Below are 18,756 nucleotides of genomic sequence, written 5' to 3' on the forward strand. Positions count from 1 at the left end.
TTTATAACACTATCGTTCAAGGAAGACTGTCCTGTGTCATGACCAGTTCTGACTTTCTTGTTATACCTCTTCTGTTAGGTTATTATTTTATAGGCATGTGAATAACAGCAGAAGCTAATTTTAATATGGAGAAAATCTGCTAAGACTTCTGTAAATTTGGGAAATTGCACAGGCACCGTTCTGCTAATGAGGAAAAATAGCGTTTCTTTACATCCAGACACACAGAATATTACCACATTCAGTTTGTTATGGTGGTCATGGTAAATGTTCACATTGAGTTATACGCGAGGTAGCAATGGAAACGGGAAGTCAGTTTTACCTGCAGTCAGAAGCCGTTCTGTGACAAAGGTGGAGCGATGCGTGTCATTAAGGTTGCCTAATATTTTCTATTACAAGACAAGCTCTTTGCTTACTCAAATGTAACTATTGGAGCAGCAATTTTCATGCCCTGTCTGTGTCTTGATCTGAATTGTTTCAGCAAAATTTATGTTGCAATTTCCAAGAACGAGTTGTGGGAAAATACTGTTTTCTTACTGGGCAATGCTTTTCTCTGAGAAACTGGAGAATTTCAGTCTTACTGGCAGTGGGGGTTAATTTGACCCATTGGCATCATCTTGCCATCAGGGTAACTCTTCCAGTTTCCTTGTGAAAGTCTTCCCAAGACATCCAAAAAGTGTTACACACAACACCTGAGCGCCGCGCTGCTAATGCAGCTGCCATACTCCCACCCTGAGCTGTAGAGTCGCACCGTGGTATGACAGCAAGTTATTCCTAAGAGAGATGGAGAACTGGTCTCTGGATTGGGCAATATTATGAGCAATTGCAGGGCTGTTTTAGTTGCTGGAGGATTTTGAGGGTAATAATACAGGAAACTTTCTTTCTAGGGATGATCCAGGCCACCAAGCAAGCTCTAAGAGGGTTGGGTTGGAGATGGGACGTTGCTAAAGCATGAGAAGTTTAAGTGATTTCCCTAAAATAATTTCTGAAATTAAAAGATATGTATTAAAATGCGACAGGGGTGAAGCAGTGGGCATTGAGAACACCACAAGGAAAGCCAAACGTGATGGGTCTTTAATTACCAAACTCGCACGATGTCAGTGCTGCCTTGCTTTTTAATTTCCTTGTGAAACAAGAAGGCCATTACAGTCACAAAAACGCCCCAAAGACGCCCAAATAGTAGCACAGCTATTTCTTGCTAATCTGTGTAGGCATGCTTTTGCAACAATGGATTTTCAGCATCCTTTTCTGATGTAAAAATGAGCAGAGTCGTGATCTTACAAAGCTAACGATCTGCGGTGCAGCAAGCATTTGATGTGTCTCACGGACTTTAAGCCATTTTGTTGACACTTTTCCTTGTCCTGAAAATACTTGGTGTGAAGGACAACATTGACATTCATTCTATCTTGCAATTATCTTTTTAAGTCTTTTCCTTTACCAGAATAAATAATTAATTTCAGTGGGATTTGGTCCTTAACGCTCTCTGGCTTCATCAGGAGTCTCTACCACACAGGAGGTGAGATGAAGCTGATCATCCGGCTCCAACCAAGCTGTAGGAGAAAACTGAGCTGACTTTGCTAAGGCTTAATGTCAGATTATGCTGCGTTTCACTCCAATGTGAATGAATAAATATTGCTCTTGAGCAACCTCCAAGTTGAGCATCTTTTTCACTAAATTGGAGAGATACGGATTTGATGGATGGACTGTTTGGTGGGTAAGGAATCGGCTGGATGATCTCATCCAGAGAGTAGGGGTCAACGGCTCAGTGTTCTCAATGTTTGGGTGGAGATCAGTGACAAGTGGTGTCCAGATCTCAGGGGTCCGTACTGGGACCAGTACTGTTTAATATCTTCATCAATGACATAGACAGTGGAATCGAGTGCACCCTCAGCAAGTTTGCAGATGACACCAGGCTGAGTGGTGTGGTTGACATGCCAGGGGGAAGGGATGCCATCCAGAGAGACGTGGACAGGCTTGAGAAGTGGGCCTGTGTGAGCCTCATGAGGTTCAACAAGGCCAAGTGCAAGGTTGGGACAACCCCTGGTATCAATACAGGCTGGGGGATGAAGGCATTGAGAGTTGCGTTGGGGGTACTGGTGCTTGAAAAGCTGGATATGAGCCGACAATGCACGCTCACCGCCCAGGCGGCCAACCATATCCTGGGCTGCATCAAAACCAGCGTGGCCAGCAGGTCGAGGGAGGGGATTCTGCCCTTCTACTCCGCTCTGGTGAGACCCCACCCGGAGTACTGAGTCTGGCTCTGGAGCCCCCAGCATAAGGACATAGACCTGTTGGAGCAGGTCCAGAGGAGGGCCACAAAAATGATCAGAGGGCTGGAGCACCTTTCCTACTAGAAAAGGCTGAGGGAGTTGGGGTTGTTCAGCCTGGAGAAGGGGTGTCTCTGGGGAGACCTTGTTGTGGCCTTTCAGTACCTAAAGGGGGCTTATAAGAAAGATGGGGACAGACTTTTTAGCAGGGCCTGTTGCAGTAGGACAAAGGGTCATGGTTTTAAACTAAAAGAGGGTAAATTCAGACTAGATATAAGAAAGAAGTTTTTTACGGTGATGGTGTTGAAACATTGGAACAGGTTGCCCAGAGAGGTGGTGGATACCCCATCCCTGGAGGTGTTCAAGGCCAGGTTGAACAGGGCTCTGAGCAACCTGGTCTAGTTGAAGATGTCACTGCTCATTGCAGGGGGGTTGGACCAGATGACCTTTAAAGGTCGCTTCCAACCCAAACTATTCTATGACTCTACGAACATGGAATATGTCCTTTGGCAATAATTTGAACCCAACAGCGAAGACAATGCAGGCTCAGCACTGAACTTTTAATTTGACTGTTCTTTTAAACTAGGTGAACTGTTTCACACAGGCTCTGCACTGTATTTTCTGATGCTAGCATGCATGGCACAGAAGAAAGGTGAAAGTGTTTAATGTGTTAAATAAGTGCTTTAGTTCAGTCTGTTGATACGGCCTAGATGTAAGAAGCCAGTAAGTGGTGGGAGTCAGTAAACTTGAGGCAGAAAACAGGGAAGGTGTGGTGTGTTCTTTTAAGGTAATAAGAAGCATGGTAAGGTAATAAGAAGGAAGAAAATGTAACAGGATGTAAGTTAATAGCAACAGGAGAAGTATGTTTATTTGGGAAATGGAAGTTACTGAACATTAGGGCATGTGGTCCTTGAGCTGGAAGCTGTGTATGGACAATGTCTCACATGCGATAGTTCATGAAGGAGAAAACATGAGAGTTGGGGTTGCAACTGGAAATTATTCTGAAGTTTAGATAGATTCTGAAACATGGAAAAGTGGATGCACATAGAACTGAAGCACTGCAGACACCACCTGTAGCAGTGCAGATACCAGCTGAGACATCAGTGGATGGCAGATGTCTTGATAAGGACCATGACTCTTCAAAGTTAATGACCGTGAAGAGGGGGGAAGCATGAGCCAGCAGAGGGAAAAAAGGCATAAAGCAATAGGCTTGTTGTGCTGAGGAATGAACATAAGCAGCAGGCCATTACTGGAGCTGAGAAAGCAAGGAGGAACACCAGGCTCCAGCCAAGAACTGGAACATGCAAAGAAATCCAGGCTATGACCATACACAGAAGGGAGATTTTGCAGCCGTTATGGGAAATTATGCAAGGAATCTGTTGCAAAACTGGGGTTTGTGCAAGCATACAGAGAGGGCAAATTGTTTCCCTCCCCAAGCAGAGTGAATCATGGGCTCATCCCAAAAACAGAAAGGCATGTTGAGTGGTGAGGAGTAAAGGTGCAAAATCTGTGCAGAGATAACGGGAATATGATGGAGGAGCAACCACACATAAAATGCAGCTGGAGAAAAAGGTAATAGGCAATAATTTTGTAGGGAATCATAGAATCTTCATGGTTGGAAAGGACCTTGGAGGTCATCGAGTACAACCATACACACACACAAAAAACCCCTACAATCTCTGCCACTAGAGCATGCCCTGAAGTGCCACATCTAGACGTTTCTTAAACACCTGTAGGGATGGTGACTCAACCACCTCCCTGGGGCAGGCTGTTCCAGCGCCTGACCACCCTTTCAGTAAAGGAATTCTTCCTAATCTCTAATCTAAACCTCCCCTGCCGCAACTTCAGGCCATTTCCTCTGGTCCTGTCATTATTCACCTGGGAGAAGAGGCCAACACCCACCTCTCTACAACGTCCTTTCAGGTAGCTGTAGAGGGCAATGAGGTCTCCCCTCAGCCTCCTCTTCTCCAAGCTAAACATGCCCAGCTCCCTCAGCCTCTCCTCGTATGACCTGGTCTCCAGACCCCTCACCAGCCTGGTAGCTCTCCTCTGGACACGCTCCAGCACTTCAATGTCCCTCTTGTATGGAGGGGCCCAGAACTGAACACAGTACTCGAGGTGAGGCCTCACCAGTGCCGAGTACAGAGGCACGGTCACTTCCCTACTCCTGCTGGCCACACTATTCCTGATACAAGCCAGAATGCTGTTGGCCTTCTTGGCCACCTGGGCACACTGCTGGCTCATGTTAAGCTGGCCGTCCACCAGCACCTCCACGTCCTTTTCTGTTGGGCAGTTTTCCAGCCACTCTTCCCCAAGCCTGTGGCGTTGCTTGGGGTTGTTGTGACCGAAATGCAGGACCCGGCACTTGGCCTTATTAAGCCTCATACAGTTGGCCTTGGCCCATCGATCCAGCCGTCCAGGTCCCTCTGTAGGGCCTTCCTACCCTCAAGCAGATCAACGCTCCTACCTAGTTTGGTGTTGTCTGCAAACTTACTGAGGGTGCACTCAATCCCCTCGTCCTGATTATTGATGAAGATATTAAACAAAACTGGCCCCAAAACTGAGCCCTGAGGGACACCACTGGTGACCGGCCGCCAAGAGGATTTCACCTCATTAATCACAACTCTCGGGGCACGGCCATCCAGCCAGTTTTTAACCCAGCGAAGAGTACACTTGTCTATGCCATGATTCGCCAGCTTCTCCAGGAGAATGCTGTGGGGGACGGTGTCAAAGGCCTTACCGAAGTCCAGACAGACAACGTCCACAGCCTTCCCCGCATCCAGAAGGTGGGTCACATGGTCATAGAAAGAGATCAGGTTGGTTAAGCAGGACCTCTCTTTCCTAAACCCATGCTGGCTGGCCCTGATGCCTTGGCTGCCCTGCACTTGCCGTGTGAGCTCGCTCAAGATGATCCTCTCCATGATCTTTCCTGGTTTCGAGGTCAGGCTGACAGGCCTGTAGTTCCCCGGATCCTCCTTCTGGCCCTTCTTGTAGATGGGTGTCACATTAGCCACCCTCCAGTCATCTGGCACCTGCCCTGTTGACCAGGATTGTTGATAAATGATGGAGAGAGGCTTGGTGAGCTCTCCCGCCAGCTCCCTGAGTACTCTTGGGTGAATCCCACCCGGCCCCATAGACTTATGTGCGTCTAGGTGCAGAAGCGGATCATTGACTACTTCCTCCTGGATTATGGGTGGGTTGTTCTGCTCTCCATCCTTATCTTCCAGCTCAGGAGGCTGAACACTCTGGGGATAGCTGGTCTGACTATTGAAGACGGAGGCAAAGAAGGCGTTAAGTATCTCAGCCTTCTCCTCGTCCTTGGTTGCAACTTTCCCCCCCGCATCCAGTAGGGGATGGAGATTCTCCCTGATTCTCTTTTTGTTGATGTATTTATAAAAACTTTTTTTGTTGTCCTTTACGTTAGTGGCCAAGTTGAGCTCCAGCTGGACTTTTGCACTCCTAATTTTCTCTCTGTATAACCTAACGAGATCTCTGTACTCCTCCTGAGTTGCCTGTCCCTTCTTCCAAACGTGGTAAACCCTCCTTTTATTCCTAAGTTCCATCAGAAGTTCCTTATTCATCCAGACTGGCCATTTTCCCCACCCTTTAAACTTGCGACACTTGGGGACAGCCTGCTCCTGGGCCTTTAAGATTTCCTTCTTGAAGAGCGTCCAGCCTTCCTGGACCCCTTTGCCCTTCAGGACTATCTCCCAAGACACTCTCTCAACCAGTGTTCTGAACAGGCCAAAGTCCACCCTCCGGAAGTCCATGGTGGAGGTTTTGCTAACCCCCCTCCTTACATCACTACGAATTGAAAACTTGACCATTTCACGATCACTAAACCCAAGACGACCTCCGACCACCACATCTCCCACTAGTCCTTCTCTGTTTGTGAACAGTAGGTCTAGCGAGGCACCTCCCCTGGTAGGCTCACCTACCAGTTGTGTCAGGAAGTTATCTTCCACACACTCAAGAAACCTCCTAGCCTGCCTGCTCTCTGCTGTGTTATATTTCCAGCAGATACCCGGCAGGTTGAAGTCCCCAACCAGAACAAGGGCTGGTGATTGCGAGACTTCAGCCAGCCACTTACAGAATACTTCATCTGTGTCCTCGTCCTGGCTGGGTGGTCTGTAGCATACTCCCAGCACAACATCTCCCTTATTTCCCTTCCCCTTCTTCCTTACCCATAAACAGTCGACTTTATCATCACTGGAATCTAGCTCTATACAATCAAAACATTCCCTAATGTACAGAGCCACACCCCCGCCTCTCCTTCCTTGTCTATCCCTTCTGAAGAGCTTATAGCCATTCATTGCAGGATTCCAGTCGTGGCAGTCATCCCACCACGTTTCCATGACAGCAACTACATCATAGCTGTCCTGCTGCACAGTGGCTTCCAGCTCATCCCGTTTGTTGCCCATGCTACGTGCATTCGTGTAGATGCACTTGAGCTGGGCTACCGATTTCACCCCCATCCTTGGCCCTGTGGATAAAGTGGGCCTGGTTTTATCCCCTTCCCCCTTCGTTTCAAGTTTAAAGCCCTGTCCATGAGCCTTGCTAACTCTTGGCCTCGTACCGTTTTCCCCTTTTGGGATAGGGTTTTCCCATTCTTAGCAAGCAGGCCCGGTGTCCTGCAGATCAAACTATGATCACAGAACCCAAAGCCCTGCTGGTAGCACCAGTTTTGGAGCCAGGTGTTGATCTGTCTGATTTTCTCGTTCACCCATTCGTCAGCCCCCAAAAGGGACAGAGGGCAGGGCAGAGGAGAACACAATTTGTGCTCCCAAACCCTTGACAAGCCGTCACAAGGCCCTGAAATCTTTCTTCATTGCCCTCAGGCTTCTGCTCTCCAGCTCCTCACTGTCTGCCTGTAAGATCAAAAGACGGTAATAGTCTGAGGGCCGTATCAGGCCAGGAAGCTTCCTGGCTATATCCTTAACACGGGCCCCAGGGAGGCAGCAGACCTCCCTGTGGGAAGGGTCCGGCCTGCATATGGGACCCTCAGTTCCCCTCAGAATGGACCCCCCTATGACTATTGCCCTCCTCCTGCTCGTCACAGAAGCAGTCTTAATGCATGGAGCTGGCTGCTTTGTCAACTCCCTGGATGGGGCTTTATCAGCATCCTTAATTCCCTCATCGTCTGTCTCCAGACATATCTGTCCTGTACAGGCACTTGGGGGGGCATGGGAGGTCTGGAGGGGACTCTCCTGCTGCCCCAAGCAGGTACCTGCTTCCATTCCCCCCCATCCTCTCGCAGTTACTCTCCTTCTGCCTGGTGACAAGAGGGCAGGGGATCCTCTACCTCCCATGGAGCCTCCACCTGCTGCTTTTTCCCTAAGGATGCAGGGTGTGGCTCCACCAATCAATCTCCCTTTCACACTCCCAAATGGTCCTCAGTCTTTCCACTTCCTCCTTAAGCTGAGGCACCAGGCTGAGCAGATCATTTACCCGGTCGCAGTGCACACAGGCGCTGTCTTTGCTGTCATCCTGCCAGAGTGACAGACATTCCGTGCAGCCCATCACCTGGACAGGTGCCTGTCTCTCCATCACGTCCGTTTGGGTTGCTTTATTCCTTTTGGCTTTGGCTACGGACCAAGTGGAGACCATGTTTTCTTGCAGTCGACCTAGCCTGCCTGCCTGCTTGCTCTCCCCTTGTTCCTCCCCTCGCAGTCACCCATCGCGATTCCCTTCCCCAGTACAGACTTACCTGCACTGGAGCTGGTCTCCTCGATTCAGTAGACTGGAACCTAATGAGGAAGAGGTGTCCATCGTGGATATCTATTTTGGGGTCAAAATTGCTTTGAAGATAGTAACAGAGGTGGTAGTGAAGGGACTCCTGGATGTGTTTGGGTATGAAGGTGTTTAGGCATGAAAAGCGCAGATACAAAAAGTTTTTGTGGAAAGAGAGATTTCTGGACTCGTGTCGTTATAAATGACTGTAAATTTCCAGAGAGGAGGGAAAAATAATTGCTACTAAAAATGGAAAATACCAGATATTCCTGAATAGGATAACGTAACGCGTGGTCACTGAAACAGCAGAGTTGGTTGGAGCAGGTTTTGGTACATAATTAAGACAAAGTCACAGGCTGTTTTTTGGTAAGCAGTGATGAGTGAAGCGTGGAAGATAACTTTGGATGAAATGATAATTTGTTGATTTAGCCTAAATTAAATAGTTTAAACAGTCTGTAACTCTGATTCTCAGTATTAAAAGTGGAAAATTGAGAAATTAAAGGGGCTCTTTGGGCAATCAGCTGGACAGGGGCACCTACAGTTCTTTCAGTTCAGTTCATAGGACTCTGCATCGTAGAAAGCCGACACACTTAGGAAATGATTTATAGGGATTTATAGAAGTTTGTGTTTGGGAACTGCTGAAGAGAATTGACTAGTTAGTTTGAGATGTCTACTGGTATTTAGAAAACCTATAGAACATGAAGCGAGTGTCAGAGGTGGGATTTCCAGGTGAGGTAGCTGCTGTGGTGCAGTCGTACAAGCTCTGCAGGGACCACATTGGAAGCGCCGTTAATTTTGGACACGGAAGGAAGAGGACTATGAGAGCAAATAGATTATTTGCTATATCATTAACTGTTGCCATCTTGCCAGGAAAAAAATAGTGTAGTCCTACCTGTTGAGGTGTATTTCAATGAAACAAGCTTAGTAATTGGTAGGAAAAATTTCCAGGGACGTTCCTAACATCTTGATCATTGTTGGCACCCTGAGAGAAATTTGGCACAACTTTTTAAATTCTTTTTTTTCACACACACCTCTTGAAACTGAAAAAGTGTTTGAGAGTGTTCATAGATTCTCCTGAACTGTAAGAATCTTTACACCGAAGTTGACTCAGGTTCATCTTTTATTTATATGTGATTTTTTTTTCCTCCATATTAATTTATTTATGTTGATAACAATATTTTCCTGGAGCGCTGAGATCTACCGGGTGTAAATGTTGTGGGTGCTGGGAGTACGAAATTGCCTGATACGAATGTTAGAGAGAGGGGCTGAAGGATAAGAGACGCTAAAACTCGAGGCACGGCTGCTGCTGACGGAGGCCGGTAGTGCTACAAAACTACATGATATTTGCAGATATTGAGCACTAAATGCTGGGGTTTCTGCTTATTGCCTTCTTCGGTTATGCATATCAAGATGGTACAGGGTTTTTTAAGGAAACATTTTAAATATTTCAGGTGGTTTCAGATTTTTCACTGTGGATTTTCCATTTTTACCTTTATTTGAAAACCTGATTTTTTTTAACGGGGATAGCTGTGAGGTGTCAAGAAAGGTTACTGTGTCAACCCTCCTGGCAATGGAAATTGGAGAAAAATAAAATAAAAAAGTGTTGTCCTAGCATGACTGACCCCATACAATCTGAGCTGAACTCTTTCGTTGGAGATTTTGGGTTTTGCTACTTTACTGTTTTTCCCAGTTGGGGTGAAGTTTATCCATGGAGAAAATTGGTTATGAGGAGAGAATAGAAAAATTGAAGAGAGAAGGCCACGCGGAGATAAAAAAAAAAACCCGAGCAGTTTTCTGATTAAATTCTTGTTGTTGTGACCGAGATGATACTTCAACAGTGTTGAGACAGGCAATAAAAAAGTGACTCAGGTGAACTTCAGTATCTTGCCCAGTCCTAAGTCTTGCTTAAGATATTAAGGATATTAGACAAATTGTTGTTGCTCCTTTCAAAGTGACTTTTTTTATTTGCCCATGCAGTGCTTCGCTAGATAAAGATTTATTTCCATTGCCAAAAAGCACTGGATGTTTAACCCTGCCACGTTTTCCTAACCACATGAAAGCAAACCAAGCCAAGCTACTTCAAATTACATTTTAAGCCTTAGGTCATGTCTTACAGCGTTCCAGGAGGATTATGGTATTACTGTGTCTGGCTTAATTGCCTAAATATCTTTTTGTGGTGCAAGTAAGCGTTAACATACACATCTTGCTTTGCTTTTGCTGGCATCTTTCAAGGGTTTGGCTTTCTCCTATGGCACATCTTCAGCACAAGAGAGATAAAACCTTGATGGGTTGAACGAGGTGAATTTTTCTTATTTTCACTGCTGAGTGAGGAATTTTGGTGTGAAAAGATATTTTTGTGATTAACACGTTCTTAATACTGAAAATTACAGCCTGCCTTGCTGAAAAACCCGAACACAGTCTCAGTGCGGGAGGAACGGGGTCTTTGCCTTCTTCATGAATGAGTTCCTGTTGCTTTCCCCGCACTGCGTAAATGATTTCCTACGTTGTATCATTTATAGTGTTATGAATGAAACAAAGTGGAAAACTGGGGGGATTTTTGTGGGCAGAGGATATATCCAGAGCGGTGATGACCATAATTATGCAAAAGGCCGCGCTGGAAAAGCCCGATACAGCAAGCAGCTCTAGACACAAACCAGTATAAATACCTCTCCCGACTGTGACTTCTTGCCTTGTACTTACTACAAGAATGGGTAAAATAGGTCTTTTTCCAGCTGCTTTTCGTAAAGCAAGATAATTAAGCCTCCTTTCGTTCTTCTGGAAGTCCAGAATGCACACGGGGTGCCTCGCGTAGGGTCAGGCATCTCCTGATGCAGCGGGACACTTAAGTACCCACTTAAGAGCGTACGGCGTGTTTAAGCTGCTTAGGCAAAGCGTGATCCAAACAGTTCCATCGTGCTTGAGGCCAAAGGGAGCGTGAAGTCGCCCTGGTTAACCTCAGACATCGCAGGATATTGCATTTCCCACAGCTGCCCTCCGCTCAACCCAAAGACGTCAGGCTGGTGTATTCTGCTCCTCGCTGTGTTTTCACAAACAGCTGGGGTTTGGAGCTTTTTGGGCAGTAGGTTTTTCATCCGTGGCTCTTTATCCTATGTAATGTCATATGATGAGAAATCAAGTGATTTAGGGGGGGCGGAAAATGCAAACGATCTGCAAACTGTTACCCTTATTAACATGCCCTGTGTTTTCCTCACCTGTTGAATAGCATTAATTCTCTTTCATCATAAAAGTCTTCACTGAGAGAGGGCCATATTAAATATTCTGTTCTTACGCCTAAATTTGTAAATATGGTCCTAAATGGTGAGGTTTTTTTTTTTTCAACTTTTCAATTAATTTTTTTCAACTTCTTAATAGCCATTTCCCTTCTTTGGCTCTACGTTTAGCGCCTCAGGAGCGTCACAAACATAGAGAAGCTGGAGGAACTGCAGGGCTTTCATTCCTGAAGCTGTGATCTTAAGGCGGAGAGGAGTCAAGAGGCTGTAGTTTCTAACACTTTGTCCTTTCAAATTAGCCTAGCTCTTTTCTCATTCCGCATTTCCTGAAAAACAGAAAACCTGTCTGTGACAAACACGCTGGGAATAATTTCTATTTCTTATTCCGTCCCTGACACTGTGTAATATCACTCCAAAGACGTAACAGTTCAATTTCTTTTTTTTTTTTTTTTCTTCTGGAGTGTTGCGTGTTAGTTGATTAAATGGTCGTTGAGTCCATTTGTTTGAGTCACTCACGATATAAAAAGATTTTCTAATTCTTTTTCCGATACGTCTATGCCCTTTGTATATCCCCTGGAACCGAGGATGGTGTTAGGGCACTGCTCGAGCTACTCACAGCTCAGCACCCAGTGTATCAGGCACTCCTAACATTTCACCCCGTCTTACTCCATTTTAACCAACTAAAGGCAAATTTCCTCTTAAAAGTCATTAAGCAATTTGGCTTAGGACAATTTGCTTGCCTCTCTGCCTTCACTTTTCTTTTTTTTGTCCTTCTCTTTTTTTCTTTTTATTTCTCTTTGCTGTGTTTTTGGCTGCTGTTTCTCTAACGACAAGAAAGCTAAGATACAAAAAGAAAAGATTATTCTTCACTTTGAAAGCAGAGGGATTTTCTCAGGTTTCTGGTTGGAGGACAGGGAGGTGGTGGTGGCACCTCACCAGCATGGGACTTACCAGCCACGTTGACAGATATACTCTGAAACTTATATTGGAGGGAGGAGAAACTTCAGCAGTAATTTCAGTGGGTTCAGACCCTAAAAGAGCTAGATCAATGAGTTTGGATCTTCTTGGCGTTGGTTATTGCATTTCCATCCCTTCTCCACCATGTTGGAGGCCATGTTTCCCAGAAGGTGCTGGGCCCTGGCCAGTGATGGCCATCCTGGGCATCAAGGGATGGCACCTGCTTGCTGCCAAAAAGCCGCGTTGGCTTGCTTGGCTCCCAAATGGCAAGTCTTCCTCTAAAAATGTACCTTTATTTTTACAGCTCCTTCAAACATCTGATCGGCGGCCTAGATGACGTTTCCAATAAAGCCTATGAAGATGCAGAAGCAAAAGCAAAGTAAGTGTCTGCGTGTCTGCCCGTTGTGTTCAGCATAAAATCTTAACCTCGTTTTTATTGGTGGTACATCATTTTAATTTCAAGAAAACCTGCTTTTTCTCAACACAACTGTAATAGTTGTTGTCCCAGGCTCTCTCCATGGATATGGGAGGACCAGAGGGAGATGGGTGGTCCCAAGGTCCGTCTTAATCACAATGTGTGAGTCCACAGGACTGTTGGATCTTCAACATTTATTGCAAAATAATTCCTTTGAAATATTTTGAGGTGAGAAATTACAGATCTTGGAAAGCTCAAGTAGCGAAGGAAATTGTTGCGGAACATGATCTGTTTCTTTAGAGAGCTCTGATCTTTCTCAGACATTTTCACAAAAGTCAAAACGTGTTCTGAGCCAAAGAATGGGAAATCGAGTTTGTCATTTTTGAATGAATATGAGAGCTACTTTGATGTAAAGCAATATATTCTGAAGTCCTACTATAAATATTCATCCCTTTCAGAAGTGAGCTGTAGTGTATTTTAAAATATGTCCAGAAAAAAACCCCACTCTTCATTCATTCTAGAGCTCCAATTTGTTTTTAATAGGAAAACTTTGTTGTGTCGGTACTTTGATTCTATACCAACAATAAAACTTTTGAAGAGGAACTTGTTCTGATTAGAGGGGTATTGAATATAAGCCAGTATGATTCGAAAGGAAAAGTAGTTTAAAAGAAAACTGAAGTCGCTCTATATAAAATTATTCTACTTTTCCTCTTGCAAAATTATTTTGCTTCTGTTGGGTTTTTTTATTATTATTACCACATTAAAGAAGGGGATAGGTGTTTTCTTAAAGTCAGGTACTCGGTGCGACTGTTCATCAGTGGTCCACAGACATTTAAATTTAAGATTGCTCTGAAGCTATACATAGTAACTTCTCATTAAACCAGAGTGGTTTGAAATAGCACATAACAAAGGAATTTGGCACTTCTGTGGAGAGAAAATGAGAAGCCATAATCAGGTAGTTGATTAAAAATAACTTTTTGTTTGTTTGTTTCAGAAAGTAAATATGCAACCCGAGAAACATAGTTTCTTGGACGAGGCTTGCTAATATTGCAAAGTACCAACAAATTAAGATGGTATTTTCTTTTTTATGATCTTTGAGTGATACTTGAAATACGTTTTTAATCACGTTTAATTTATTTTAAGGTACTAAAAGGCACCCCGGGGTTGCACTTTTGTTTAGAATAATATTTCCCAACCCCAATTCAAACATGTAAGCTTTCTTCTTCAAATACTGAAGTTCCCTAAAATTCTTGTCAACTTAATTAAAAAGGCAGGAGGCTATCAGCTTCTTTCACCATCCCAGAAAACAGGTATTTTGGGTGCAGAATGCAAAGCCAAATGGACACAGTGCAGTGGCAGCGGATAACTAGCTATTAGATATTAGAGATAAATATAATAATGTATATTAACTATCAGTACCAGCTGAAAACATTTTAATGCCAGTAGCAGCTTAGGCAAAGCATTTTACAAAGCGTTGGAAAATTAATTTCAGCAGCTTCAGAGAGATGGTCCCAAGTATCCCAGGCATGTGCTATTATTATTTTAGATTTTTTTAATTTTATTTTGAGTGTTACTCTTTGGCTTATATCGATTTCCACATGAACAAAAAAGGAAGAAAACACTGGTAATGAAACCAGGGATTTTGGGGTTTAGTAGCAAAATGGTGTTGTTGTCACAGAAGCTTTTGTGAGGTTACACCACGAGCCATTAGCACCGAGCAAAACTTGCACGAAGGACTTGCTGTTCCCCATTTCATAGTCCGTCTTCTCACATCTCTGATTTTAAACTGTATTATTAATAGAGTATAACGTAGTAATTTATTATCGTAGGCACTGCTTTTGTACGTAGATTGTATTGGAGGCTTTTTCAGGATAGTTTTGTGAACTTTAGGGAAGGGATTTCAGGAGCCTTTTTGTGCTTTATAATGTGTCTTTAGAGCGGAGCTGCAGTTTTGGATCTATTTTGGGTAAACTCTTTATTTTGGTAATGAACGGGCCACTGTTGACCTTAACATGTTTGAGTTTTTATCTTCTTTATTCCTCTTCTTTTCTTCTAATGCCAAGTATTTCATCCCTGCGGAAGGGCAAAGTGAAGGATTCGTGGTGATGGAGGAATTGGTCCCCAAAAGGAGGAACTGATTAATTTTGATAGCAACTTTTCTATCTTAAAAGGCAGAGGCTTGTGCTGGAGTCCTGTCACTCGAGACTGTAGGTGACAGTGACATTATTGCCCTTTGCATAGTGACATTTTGACTTTGAAAAAGCAGAAGGGATCAGTGCTGTCCACCTGGAGTAACATTAAAAAAAAGGAATACTTTTTCAAAAGATATGGCATTTATTAGTCAAATACCATATTCACATTTGCTCAACTCCTTGAAAGTAAGCGCATGCCTGCAAAAAGATGAATAGAAGAGGGGAAAAATGGCAAAGTTACTTCGAGAGTGAAGCGAGACGCATTGGAAGCTGCTGCAGGAAGTTTTTGTCGCTCGAGAGTTATTGTTTCTATATCTCGCAAGATAAAACTCCTCTGGGAGAAAAGTCTACTTGGCAGAAATTTTAACCTGGGTTACTTTTCAAGCAGCTGTTAATTAGCTCCAGCTAATTGTCCTTCAAGGGCTTATCTTTTCCAAGGGGAGGTATGTGAAAGGGAAGAACTCGGCACATAAAGCGCAGTCGGGTTTGGTGAAGCTTTACGCAGCTCAGATCACATAACAAATTTTTTTTTCCTCTTTTTTTGCATCCTTGTAGCTAGCGTCTCGTTTTCAGCGCTTGTGTGGCATGTGGCAAAAGGCCTTTGGATGGATAGAAGTTCGTCTGTACCGTGTATTGGGTGGATAAGGATGATTCGCGCAAATGCAGATGTACACACAGAGTAAATACAAAGGACGTCGTCGTGAGACGTCCTTACGGCGTGTCAGAGCCTGCTTTTGGCTGCAGTGGCCATGTTCAGGGCCAAAATGTGAACAATTTAATATTTTCTTATCCCTTGCTGTCAGTTAAGAAATATGAGCTGAAATGATACATATAAAAATATCTACAACATGGCAGCAAATGTATATTCATATAAATCTACCACCTTGAGGTGATTATTAAATTCCTGTTAATTTATAGGCTCCTGTTCAGCAAAAGCAGAGGTTTAGACTACATCCAATGCAGGTTCACGTTCCTAAAGCAGCACTTGAGCCATAGGCAGCAGTTCATTGTAGAATTACCTACCAAATTGGTGGCTCTGGTGGGGTTTTTTTATCTCCATGCTTGAGCGTGACCCTGGGGTCGTGAAGCCGGTAGTCCCAGTGCAGGACATGGCTGTCAGGCAGAACTTAGAGGATCAGAAGATCTTTCCATGTATCCAGCAGTCCTCCAGGTCTGAGAGGGCTGAACAACTTGTTGTTGAGTTTATCTCTTGGCAGACTGATGTTTTCCCAGCTAAGCCTTGAGATATGGCTGGGGTGGCCCCAGGACCTGGGAAAACATCCTAGCAATCAAACTGCTGTAGGCAACTGAGCTACAACTTCCCACCTTTGGGCATGATTTGAAGGAAAGAGCAAAGTCTGCTCAGCTCTTGAAGGCAAAGAAAATACATACCACCATTGAAAAATATTTCAGCTGAGCAGATGAGTTTCCTGGACCACTAAATGAGGTGTCACAGGTGAACCATGGGTTTAGGTATCTGCGTACTGGTGGTGATGGTTGTAGGTATCTCTCTGTTCTGCATGGGCACATTTGGATTGTGTCCTAAATGCCTGGCTCTTGGCCTGCACGGGCAGCCGGGACGCCCAACACAAGGTTGTGTCAGTGCTCCAGTGGGAAGGTGCCCAGGAGTCACTGCCAAGCAGACCTTGAAGAAAGTTGTGTTTTTCAAGGGCTTTGGCCTTCCTCAAGAAGACATGTCTCTCTGGGAAAGCGAGTGTGCACCAGGGCTACTAAAAGCAGGGGAATTTAAAGAAGTTGCTCATGTGCTTAAGCTGACTCATCTTTGATGTTGTTTTGTGATTTATTTTTTTTTAAATTCAGGTGAACATAAAAATTGTGTCTTTCATCTAAACAGAAGAACCCTTTTTTATCCTTATGATTACAGAGATTGTCTTTATAACATCAGCTTACTCCAGCACCGGAACAGATTTACTTCTTTACAACTAATACCTTACTACCCAACTAATACATATTTTGGAGGCGCTTTTCCCTGGTTTTTGGAAGCTTGGGATTGGCAGTTCTCCTTGGCATCCATTCTTTGTGTTCGATCCCTTGAATCAGAAATCATCAACTTATCATCTGTAAGACTATGTAATTAATATTCTACTCCTCAGATGTATTCAGATAAGTTAAGAAATTCATTGACTTATGAATATTATAGTTGCATCCTTGCCACAGAAGAGGTGAAGGAGACAGCCAAACATCTAATTTGCTTCATGTTCTGAGAACACAGGGGTTTCAGAAGAGCAGCACTCGTGTCCCAGTGTCAGGCCCAGCTGCATTGGTATTTATGGCATGAAGGAGATAACCTACATAAGCAGGAGACCCATCTGAGTGTAGATCAGTTCCAGATGGAGCCACGACTGCAGCTCTCGTAAATCCAAGAGGAAACAGGTGGTTTCTGCTGCAGTTGTTGGTGGCAAGTGAGGTGAGGGTTCGGCAAACACCATTGGCTCCAGGCACACAAACCCCTTGTGCTCGCATCTTCCCCATCCAGAAGTTAATCTTTGCATGCTGCTTCAACCACCAACAAGGTCATCAGATGAGGTCGGACCTTTGGCTTGCTCCAACCTTTCTGTGACATGGCTGTAGCAAGGGAGAGCCTCTTCCGTGTCACTGAGACAAGGACGGCAACAGGGTGGCCCTCACCACCAAGCTGGGAAAGCTGGCAGCTGCCTGGGCTTTGCCCAGCCAAGCAGAGCGTATCCGCTCCAACGACCAGGGCCCCTGCACTCCTTTTCTCCTGTCACATCCAGAATTATCTGCTGATGTTGATCTTCTGTGGCAGCGGGGCTTGAAATTAATACCCTGTTGAAGTCCAGATGCTGATGCCTTCATGCTGTTGCTCCGGGCTCTCTGCAGATGCAGGCTATTTTGATTGCACTTTTTGCTTTTTTTTTTTTTTTTTTTTTAATACCACCTGCGTTGCTGCCCTGGGGGAATAAGTCTTGGTACTCACAGCCAAAACTGTCTCCTTTTCATAGGGCTTGAGGGGGCAGGGACCTTTGAGTAGGTATGCAATGCCTTTTCCTTGCCTGGCAGCTCTGGCCCCAAATGCCCTTCATCTTCACTTGAGCTGTGTTTTAATAACGAGCTCCATCCAAACCTGTTGCTTTACTGACCAGAGGCAACCCTTTTTTCACTTTACACCTCCTTTCTCACTACATTTATTCATAACAAAGCATCCTTAGCAGTTCATTGACTTAATTTTGGTGCAGAGGGTGGTTATTAATATTTTTCAGTTTTGTATGCATACTTCGTACATACTTTTCCCCTTCCACCCTGGCTTTAAAAGCAGAAATGACTGTGTTCTAACGAGGAAGATACAGATAGAGCTTTACAGTTTGATCAAGCAAGGCGGTATGGTGTCCCGTCTTTTTTCCTTTATTTGCTGCTTGCAAACTGGTACTACGTACCACAATACCTTTGAGCGCTAGCTTTTTTGAAGATGCCAGTTTAGGAAAAGTTTTCTTCTCCCAGCTGTGAGCAAGTGAGTGTGAGTGTGGTTGGACTGAATCGTGCTCCTGACGTCTCCCGGCAGCTGGTGCTCAGGTGCCATCTGCTGTTGAAGGCTTCCCCCAGGCTGTGTCCAAGTCTCGTGTTTTGCAAGAGTAAATCCTCGTATCCCCCAGTCCGTGTAGTTTCTCCCTTGCCAGCGTGTTTACAAGAGAAAGTATTTTCAAGTGTCCTGCGTGGCTTCTCGGTGGTGGTCCTCGGAGGGCCACTGCTGGCTCTACGCGTGTCTCCCTCCTGTACAGCCTTTTCTTCTGCTTCATGAGGTTGTCTTAGAGAGCTATTTTATATGATTGAAGTTGTCTGTGGGAGTTGAAAGCTTGTTGCACATGGATGGGGTCCATAAGCAGCACAGTTCCAGAGAAATCGATGTGTAGACAAAAACGTTTGTGACAAGCACCTCCTGTACAGGCTTATTTGCATTTTGGTGGGGTTTTTCTTGAGGCTCCTTCAAG

The 18,756-nt window shown here is 44.7% G+C and overlaps 1 protein-coding gene across 5 annotated transcripts in view; it reads left to right on the forward strand.

Annotated features, from left to right (window-relative positions):
- Positions 1-18,756, forward strand: part of PRKG1 (protein kinase cGMP-dependent 1) — a 530,425-nt gene that overhangs the window by 448,351 nt on the left and 63,318 nt on the right. For all 5 annotated transcript variants that reach the window (XM_074590625.1, XM_074590626.1, XM_074590627.1 and 2 more), the window contains one exon: positions 12,486-12,560. In XM_074590625.1, coding sequence (XP_074446726.1) covers positions 12,486-12,560 — 75 coding nt within the window. The remainder of the gene's footprint in view (positions 1-12,485; positions 12,561-18,756) is intronic.

The sequence above is a fragment of the Larus michahellis genome, chromosome 6 (assembly GCF_964199755.1).
Source record: "Larus michahellis chromosome 6, bLarMic1.1, whole genome shotgun sequence".
NCBI lineage: Eukaryota > Metazoa > Chordata > Aves > Charadriiformes > Laridae > Larus > Larus michahellis.